This window comes from Melospiza georgiana, chromosome 31 (genome assembly GCF_028018845.1).
Source record: "Melospiza georgiana isolate bMelGeo1 chromosome 31, bMelGeo1.pri, whole genome shotgun sequence".
Taxonomy (NCBI): Eukaryota; Metazoa; Chordata; class Aves; order Passeriformes; family Passerellidae; genus Melospiza; species Melospiza georgiana.
Genome location: NC_080460.1, coordinates 270,001 through 280,143, shown reverse-complemented (window position 1 = coordinate 280,143; position 10,143 = coordinate 270,001). Strand labels below are relative to the sequence as shown.

The window sequence follows — 10,143 nt, the reverse complement described above, 5'->3', positions numbered from 1 at the left end:
TTTATTCTGTCAGTGATTCACTGAGCAGATTCTGGGGTAAATACCCAGAATTAAAGCACAGCTTTTCCCCCAGCCCTGCTGACCTATTTTACCCCAAACATCCTGGGAATTCTCCCATTCCTTGACATTCCACTGGTTTTATTTCAGCTTTTACCAGCCAGACCATGAACAGATGGAATTAGGACCAGCCCAACCATTCTATAACTCAATGACAGCTCCTATCTCCCTATTTATTGATTTATTGATTGGTGTTAATCATTTCCTTTTCCCCATTTTCAGGGAAGCCAATCCAAGCAGCGGTCGATCCCTGCCCCGATGTTTGGGGCAGGGACCCAGCAGCAGGAACTCCCCTTGCTGTAACACTCTGTGCCTTGGGTGTTGTGCAACACCTTGAGCAAACACTTCCTCCTGCAGGAGCAGGAATAAAGCTGAGCCCGTCCCTGCCTCTCACTCCCAGCCCAGAGCAGCTCACGGACAGGGCCACGCTGGGATCGCCACATCCCCACCCCAGGAACCCCAGAGCATGAAAATCCTCCTCATTTCTGCGCTTCTGCTGCATCTCCTCCAACAAGGTACTGCACTTTTTGTTTTAGCCCTTCACCAGTTTTGTTATGGATAATGCTGTATGAAATTTTAATTATTAACTGGGAGATAATAGGGAGCAACGGCGAGTGAAAGCCTTTGGGAAATGGAGTTAGGGATATTTGGGATTTTCTGCTCATAGCAATTCACTGTAATTCTTTACTTAGAGCAGCATTTACTTGTTTGAAAAGTGGCCATAAATTGCCTGAAGACACACAACTGGTTGGTTTTGTGAGCCACTAAAGGAATACTTACCCTGAAAGTGAGAGGCCAATTTATCCAATCACACCAATTTATCAGCATTTTGGCCATAAAATAACAGATTTCTGTATGAATTCAATTGCAATTACCTGATTGAAAGTATTGATCACCCTTTATTTATCTGCATGATTCTTCAGGTTATGTTCAAATGACTCCACCTGAACAGATCCCACTTTTTTTCCCCAACAATTTCTTTTGATTCCTGTCAACAGGGAATGGAATTTTTCAGGGCTTGGCCTGCACAAACATGTACAGCATTTATATCCATAATTAAACATAGAATTAGCATTCAGGCACAAATCTATAATTTGGTTTTTGCACAGAATATCCAAAAATGTGCACACCATTAAGGTGTTACCATTTTTGCCTTGACAAAACCACAATTTCATTGTCAATAAAATCCTCCTTAATGATTTTTTGTGCTGGTTGAAGCCCTTGGAAAAGCACACAATTATTTGTTCCTTATTACAAGTTGTTGTAGGAGGCCCAAGGAATTTCCTTCCTCCTTCAAGCTTGAGACAAAGCCTGAAGGCAGCAAAGACAATGCACTGATTAAGAAACTCGAAGAAAGGATTCATTCCAAACAAAACCAACCAGTTTTCCTCGAAATTCTGTCTGGATCAGACTGCAGGGAAGGGATGAGTTTAGTCCTGAGCCTCCCTTAACTTGAACTCTCTGGGCTGGAGTTGCACAAAGGGTGTGGAGAGATAAAATTGGGGATCTGTGTTCCATGAGGCCTGAAACATTCCTGGGATTGCTGCACAAGGACACACTTGAGGCCTGTGCAGAGAAATCTGAAAAGCAGCAGATTTTTTTTGGAAAATAAACATAATTAGTTGCTTAAAAAAAAAAATAAACCACCGTTGTGAGTGGCAGGAGTAAAGTTACACCTGGTAGCTGCTCCCAGCACATGCTTGGTGCAACAGCTCAGCTGCCACAGGATCCCTGTGCACCATTAAATCAACAGCTTTATCAAGATACAACCAGGTTTGCTCTGCAATTACTTTTGGAAAGGGTTGAATCAAATAAATCAGTGATAAAAGAATGGATCCGTTTGTTTTACTGCCACAATTTGCACGAGGATGTGCTCTCCTGTTCCAGAGAGAAAATTACAGTAATTGGAGGCCTCTCTCCTGGAAAAACCTGGCCCTGGGGCAGGAATTACCGTGGGAGGTGCTTTGCTCCTTTGTTTTTGTGGGATTTCATTGGCTTTCTGGGCAGCTGAGGGGGGTTTTTGTTGTTGGTTTATTTTTGAAATACAAGCCCTCAAGGATTCACCAATTCAGATGAAATTCCCATTTGTAGATTAAAGAGTTCAGGGGTATCCAAAAGCTGCTGTTGCCTTGGTGCAAACCAACCATCCTTTTCCTGACTCTGTTTTACCAAAACCTGGCCCCAGCTGCCAGGATGGACTGCAGGGTGTACCCAGGGCAGGCCCCAAATTGACTTTGCTCCACATTTGCTGAGCTTCAGAGCAGAAAACAAAAAGAAATTCTTTATATCAGCCTTGCATTTCCTCACCCAGCTCTTTACAACTCCTCCAGACCTATAAGAACACTCAAAATGGTGTTAAGAAACCTCCTGGACTCCTTGCACCATCAAGATTTTCCTGATTTCCTCCCTATCTCCCATTATTTTACCTGGCCATGTCCAAATGTCTCGCCCAGCCTTCTGCTGTCCCTCCTTCAACCCAATTCAAGAGGTAAAAGTTGTAATTATTTATTACCACCCTCTCTTAGAGTTCTGCCGCAGTTATTTACGTGCCAGAGCCTTCCAAAGCAGGAATCTTGTTGCAGACCTGGCATTGTGTAAGTTTATCTGCTGGTGCAGAGGCAGTCTGGGCCTGTCTGTCACGTGCTGAGATTTGGAGATTGCTCATTCCACAAACCCAAATCCATCCATTCATGTCACTGGGAAATGCAGAGGGAAAGGCTGCACTGGCATGGCTGGGCTGGCCTGTTGGGACTTGAACTGCTCAGAGCTGGGGGAGGAAACACAAAGGGAACTGCAAGAAATGTTTGGACACCTGGAGGTTGACAGGGAGGGCAACTCCTCCAAAATGCACCAAAATGGTGTTGGATCAGGCGATGGAGCAAAGCAGGGGAGCACAAGGTGCTGCAAGAACCCAAAGAATCACCTGGCCAGCCATAAAATTGGGTGTTTAATAAATTAAAATGGTGTTTTCATCAACCCCCAGGGAGCAGCAGGGAGAAGTTCTCTGGAGCTGAACAATATGAAATCGTTTACCCGCAGAAACTGCACGCGGTGCACAGGAGAGCTGCAGGAACCAGCTCAGAGGTAGGAGATCAAATTTTGGGTGATTCTGGGAGATGGGGAAGGATTTCTGGAACTAAAGCACCCTTGGGATTCAAGGGTAAGAGAATTTGGACAAACATTTGCTCTTCCAAAAGACGAACATGGAGAAGCGATGTGGTGTTCAGTGAGGAGGAGCTGAGGTGTCCTCAGAGAAGAGAACCCCTAAGGCCATCTCTGAACTTGTGTCTCTGCAAAGATGTGGGGTTTGATACTACTCAGAGTTTTAATTACCTGTGGACACTTGAATTTGGCTTAAATGAAACCAATAATTAAAAGCAGCAATTCTGTGCAATTCCAGAAGGTGTTGTGGAAGTGTCTGAACCCTCAGCCCTTTCCCAAGCACGCAGGATTTGTGCTTATGGTGGCAGAAAGGAATTTGCAAAGTCAAATTTGCTCCTCTAATTAAAACCCCTCAAACAGAGCGACCTCCTGCTTATCCTGCTCCTGGCAGAATCCTTGTTTTTGGTGAGAGGAGGAGGAAAAGAACACGGCTGGCATTCCAATAACACCACTGGTGAGGCCAGGAGCTGCAGCAGAGCATTTTCTGACACTTGAATCTGTTTACAGAGCAAATATGATGACATAGTGAAGTATGGGATCAAAGCCAATGGAGAGGAAGTGGTGCTGCAGCTCCAAAAAAATCGGTAGGTTCAGCTCAGCTCTGCCCTTATTCCTCACTGGGAGCCACTGCAGGGTGTTCCTGCCAAAAACCAGCAATCAGGGCCCTGTGAAACAGAAGGAGTTTGGTAAATGCAACATTTCAATGGCAAGGAAAGAAAAGGGGAGGGAAAGAATCCTGTCACTGTTTTGGGAATGTGGAAGAAGTGCTTGGGATGAGACGTTGCCATGATGGAGGGACTTCACCTCCTGCTACCTCTGCTCCCCCATTTCCTTCCTAAATTGTTGAATTCAATGCATTTATATTATTTCACAATTTTTCTGTGACCATGAAGAGTCTGTGGGTTATAGAATTGTGGCCTGGAGTGACAGGACAAGGGGGTTGGTTTTAAACTGAGACAGAGAGGGTTTAATCTGAGGATTAGGAAGAAATTCCTCCCTGGGAGGGTGGGGAGGGGCTGGGATGGAATTCCCAGAGGAGCTGGGGCTGCCCTGGATCCCTGGAAGTGTCCAAGGCCAGCATGGAGCAATCTGGGACAGTGGAAGGTTCCCTGCCCATGGAAGTGGAAGAGCTTTCAGGTGCATTCCCACTCAAACCATTCCATGATTCTAGGGCAGACTCAATGATCTTGGAGGTGTTTTCCAACCTTAATCATTCTGTTGCTCTATGTTTATATATCCCTATATTTTAGACAGATATAGAGATAGATAAATTATAGATGGGTAGATAGGTAGGTAGGTAGGTAGGTAGATAGATAGATAGATAGATAGATAGATAGATAGATAGATAGATAGATAGATAGACAGATAGATAGACAGATAAATAGATAAACTGATACAGATGTTTACCTTAGCACTACTTCTCTTGAACCTGGAGTTACCAAATATAACCTGGCATTGACCGAATCTTCCTGGAAATGGAAAGTCTGGCTCCAGCAGAACATTAACACACACTCCAACAATTCTGGGTTAATAGGTGCTTTTCCAGAGGCTGTGCAAATACAGTAGTGCCATAATCAGTTCATGTTAAAGATAGTCTATAATTAACTGCTCGCCCCTGTTTTAATCTAATCCAAATATTTGGAGTGGAGGGAGGGAAATGTGTTGTACTAAATTCTGTTGTTTGAAGAGAAATGGGATTGTGGCAGTGGAAGAGAGTTGCCCAAATAGGAGTCACTGCAGATGTGCTGCTTTTAGGAAGATGCAAAAAGGGCCAAAAAAAAAAATAAAATCAATATGTAATTATACATTTGTATCCATATCTGCCAGGAGATGAGTTCATCCCAATGCAATCAGCACACTTTAATTGCTTTCTTCCTTTAGGAAAGTCTTTTTGTTTGAGTAAGGATTATGATCAAGCAGAATTCCCCTCCCTGCAGCTATTGCTTCCCGAGTTTCTCCGATACTAAGAATAACCTGAGTAATTGTTTGAATTCCCCACATACTCTCTGTGCTGTGTCATCACCTCATTTCTACATGGCAACAATTTATTTCCTTGGAGTAATGACTGCTTGGCTCTTGCAGGGATCTCCTGGCTGGGGATTATTCTGAAACTCTTTATTCTGCTGACGGCCGACAAATAACGACAACTCCTCGCATCAAGGTAATACAGGCAGGGTTTCTCCCTTTTGCTTCCAGTCTTGAGGTCCATGAGATTCATGGATCTGTGAAATAATGGGAGACATGAGACAGAAAGGAAAGGTTTGAAATCCAGGTTTGAAGCCATTTAGGATGAAGGGATGGGGAAGTTGGGGTTGGTCACTGGTGCCTGTTGGGAATCAGCTCCACGGTTTGGCTTCCAAGAAGGCACCACTCCGTGGCTGCTGAACAATGTCTGGGTTGAATTCCAGCCTTTGATTGGGAGCCAGGGCCATCCCAAAGCTTTCAAGCTCCCGACTCTGCCACGCACACTTGGCTCCACCTGCCCAGCCCCGTGACTCCATTCCTGCCCCGATCCCAGGGAGATCCCAGCCCGATAAGGCCCCGTTTCCTCCTGGCTCACGTTTCCAGCCACGCTCTGTGAGCCCAGCTGCCTCCTCTGAGCCCTGACAAATCACTTCTGCACCTGCACACAAACGGGGCTTGCTGCTGATGGGATTTTTTAATTCACTGCACACTGATCTTCCCCAAAGCTCCCACCTGAAGTTCTCCTCCAAGCTCATGAGATGGGGTTTGACAGCACAATATGGAATTCAAAGCTCAATTTTCTCTGTTAGGTGCAATTAGGAGGGTTCTGAATGAAATAAATGTGCATAAAGAACTCTGGGTTGATTATTTTGGGTTATTTTTTTCTGAGTGCTCCAATTATTTCCACAATGAATCCAGTGAAAAACCTGGATAAGACAAACTCAAAGAGCCCTACCTGGGCTGAACAGGGAATTCCTACCCTGGGGATGTTGGATTGTGGTCAGGAGTTTTTCCTCTTGTATCCCCAAGGGATGGAGATAAATCCTCCTCTTTTCCCCAGTAACTTTCCCTTTGAGGACGTCTTTTTCCCTGTAACAAAGTTGGCATTTTGTGGTGGAAGACAAATAAATTACAAAGTTAAATCAAAATCCACACAAGAAAGCAAAAGGCACAGGGAATGAAGGCTTGGATACAGTTTCTTAAGAATTCCATTCAGGAAAACACTGGGGTAAAATTCTCCTCAAGCCCTCAGTGACTTTGAAGTCTTTTTGAACACAGGAACAGAAACCATAAATCCTTCAGCCAATTAAGTCCCAAAACAATTTCTCCTATCCATGTTTAATATAATACCTGTATTTTAATCTCACTGAAATTAATGCATTTAATTGATGGGTAATTAAAAAGCCTTTCCTTGAAATTTGGGCTCAAGGAAATAATTTGGCGTAGCCTTTAATTGAGCAGAGCCCAGCAGTGTGTGCTTAATTTGGAGCAGGGAGTGGGAATATTCTTATTTTTCTGTGCTGTGCTTTGCCCAGAGCCCAGAATTGTTGGTTTTTGTCACAGTTTGTGTGTTGAAGGATAAAAATAATGAGTCCGCAGCCAAGATGGAAATGGTCATGAACTTTTAAAATTCCTATTAAACATTTCCTAATGGGAGACTTCTTCAAGTGGTGCACTTCATTGTAATTTGTAGATGGTTTAATTTGTTTTCTGAAATTCCTGGATCCAGTGGAGCCCATGGACACCCCAAGCTGACTCTGAGGATTTTTTCCCACCAGGATCACTGTTACTATGGAGGCCACGTGGAGGGTGATGCTGAGTCTGTGGCGAGCATCAGCACCTGCACAGGCCTCAGGTGAGAGGAGCAGAATGTGCAGCTTCTGGGGTAAATGTTCCCATAGGAGAGGATCAGCATGGAAAGAAGTCATGTGAGCTTTTATTCAGGCTTGGGAAACTTGTTTCCCAAAGAAAAACAGAGGGAGAAGGGAGAAAAATAATTACTCTTAGTTCCTTACAATATTTCAGCTTTTCACCTCAAATCAGGATGAAAACATCTTTGAATTTTCCACTGGAATGAAATCCACTTTTCAACCACTTCTGTCAGCACAACCTCCCCCCAAAATTTAAATCAAATTAATAAAAATTGATAAAATTAATAAATCAAATTAATTCCAAACCCAACTTCTCTTTGACTGAGAGCACCCAAATCTTCCATAATTAATTTCTGTTTCTAAACTGTTGCATTCTGCCTCAGGCTGCTGGAATATTCCAAGGGTCTCTATGCTTGGGTCTCTAAATGCTCCCTTGATCCAAAACCTCACATTCCAACCCATTTTTTAGTGGCTATTTTGAGACCCGTGGCCAGAAGTTCCTCATTGAGCCCTTGGGAGCCTCGGACAGGGATGAGCACGTGGTTTATAAATACGAGGCCCTGAAACAAGAGCCCATCAAAACCTGTGGGCTGGTCAACAACTCCTGGGAACAGGACTCCAGTGACCCCATCAAGGCCATCTTCAGGTCCAGCAACAGCCCAGAGGTAAGGACATGGCTGTCCCATCACAAAAAGGGGATTTGTGGCCACTGGAAAAGTCTAAATAGCCCAAATCCCACTTGGTCTGGTGGCACCTTCACAAAGGAGCTGTTTAAACACAGGGAAGTGGGATCAGATCTAAAAACCTGAACAAAATGTTCCAGATCTGAGATTTCACAGTCACCAGCTGAGTTAAACCTTCCTGCCTTTATTAACAGGTGCCCAGTGCACCTTTAACACCTAAATACCCATTAATATCTATTTTACCTTCTATATCTGAATAAAAATTTAAATATCCAACCTACTTCTTATCATTTAAACCCAAACCAGTCCCTTCTGAATGACCTGGCCAAAGAAATCCCATCAGTAATTAACAAACAGCTTTGAAACTGCAGAGGTTGGGATAGGAAAAGCTCTTAAAAGTAATTTTTAATCCATGATTCCTTTAGATGAAAGCCTACCTGAAATCAAAGAAGTACCTGGAGCTCTATGTTGTTGCAGACAATGCTTTGGTGAGTTTTGGAATTATTATTTCATGTTTGATCAGCCCCACAGGAGCTTCCCAGGGCATCCCAACTCGTATTCCTGGGCTCCTACAAGAGCTATGAGGGCCTGGCTGGGAAATGGGATTTCTAAAGGGGATTCCATTTGAAATTCCCACCTGGAGATGGCAGGAATTCAGAAAAGATCTTGCAGTGCTTGTCCTGCTGGAATATCCTGAATTGAAGAGAATATCCTGAATTGAAGGGAATATCCTGATTTGGAAGGAATATCCTGATTTGGAAGGGAATGTCCTGAGCTGGAAGGGAATATCCTGATTTGGAAGGGAATATCCTGAGCTGGAAGGCAATAAACTGATTTGGAAGGGAATATCCTGATTTGGAAGGGAATATCCTGATTTGAAGGGAATATCCTGATTTGGAAGGGAATATCCTGATTTGGAAGGAATATCCTGATTTGGAAGGGAATATCCTGATTTGGAAGGAATATCCTGATTTGGAAGGGAATATCCTGATTTGGAAGGGAATATCCTGAATTGGAGGGGATATCCTGAATTGAAGGGAATATCCTGAATTGGAGGGGATATCCTGAATTGAAGGGATTATCCTGAATTGAAGGGGATATCCTGAATTGAAGGGATAATCGTGAGCTTGAAGGGACCCACAAGGATCATTGAGCCCAACTCCTTCTCTGCACCCTGCACAGAAATTCACATTTTGGAAGGGGCTGATACTGAAACCCAATATCTGATAAAATCCTACATCAAACATAAAATAAAGCATGAGTTTTTATACATGGCATGGTTTGCAAACCAATCTTCTGCGGGATATTTATTTCCTGATAAATCCCCTTTTCCCTCTCATTTTCCTGACATGCTGTATTTTCCTTTTCAGTACAAGAAATATGATGAAGATGCTAAAAATATAAGACAAAGGATATTTGGAATAGTCAACTACATCAACACGGTGAGAGCAAACAAGTGGCAATGAAATCCAAGTGTTTTGTAATTTTTTTCTATTGAAAAAGATTGAAATACAAATGATTTATATTTTTTTCTATTGAAAGCCATTGAAATCCAAATTATTTAAAGTATTTTTCTATTGGAAACCACAGAATCCAAGTGGTTTATAAATTCTTTCTAATGTAAGCATCATAAATTCCCATTGTTACATGTAGGAATGAATGAAAGCTCAATTTCATGGTAATTTATTCTCCTGTTCTTTGCCTTCAGACATGAGATTTTTAATAAGAATTATTTCTACTCCTACTTTAATTATTTATACTCCTATTTCAATTATTTCTATCAATACTTTAAGATGCTTTTTAATCACTTCTCAAGTGAAAGGTTGTTGCAAAAGAATAAATTGATTCTTCATTTCTTTTGCAAGTCAATTATTTTTAACCCCATTTTAAAGTTGAAATGTGATGAGAAATCAGATTTTCAGTTTATTTGGTGAGACTTTTTTGGAATTCAGAGCTTGGAAAGGCTTTGTTAGGTCTGGAGTGGATATTGGAGTGGAAAAGTGACCAAGTACCAGGATGAGGCTTTGTTTAATTTTTATTAATTTTAAATTAATTCTCTGCTGCAGGTTTATAAAGCCATCAACACCCACGTGGCTCTGGTTGGCCTGGAGGTGTGGACAGATGGGGACAAGTGTCCCCTGACCAGGAATGCAGGCTTCACCCTGGAGGCCTTCTCCAAGTGGCGCCGGTCGGATCTGCTCAAGAGGAAAAGGAATGACAACGCTCAGCTCATCACGTGGGTCCCTTCCCTTCCCTTCCCTTCCCTTCCCTTCCCTTCCCTTCCCTTCCCTTCCCTTCCCTTCCCTTCCCTTCCCTTCCCTTCCCTTCCCTTCCCTTCCCTTCCCTTCCCTTCCCTTCCCTTCCCTTCCCTTCCCTTCCCTTCCCTTCCCTTCCCTTCCCTTCCC

General features: G+C 43.1%; 1 protein-coding gene across 1 annotated transcript in view; it reads left to right on the top strand.

Annotated features, from left to right (window-relative positions):
* The first annotated feature begins 523 nt into the window (after positions 1-523).
* ADAM28 (ADAM metallopeptidase domain 28) overlaps positions 524-10,143 on the top strand; it is a 29,522-nt gene continuing 19,902 nt past the window's right edge. The window contains exons 1-9 of the mRNA XM_058042498.1: positions 524-572; positions 3,041-3,141; positions 3,727-3,803; positions 5,302-5,380; positions 6,963-7,039; positions 7,525-7,720; positions 8,164-8,226; positions 9,109-9,180; positions 9,805-9,974. Of these exons, the coding sequence (XP_057898481.1) occupies positions 524-572; positions 3,041-3,141; positions 3,727-3,803; positions 5,302-5,380; positions 6,963-7,039; positions 7,525-7,720; positions 8,164-8,226; positions 9,109-9,180; positions 9,805-9,974 (884 nt within the window). The remainder of the gene's footprint in view (positions 573-3,040; positions 3,142-3,726; positions 3,804-5,301; positions 5,381-6,962; positions 7,040-7,524; positions 7,721-8,163; positions 8,227-9,108; positions 9,181-9,804; positions 9,975-10,143) is intronic.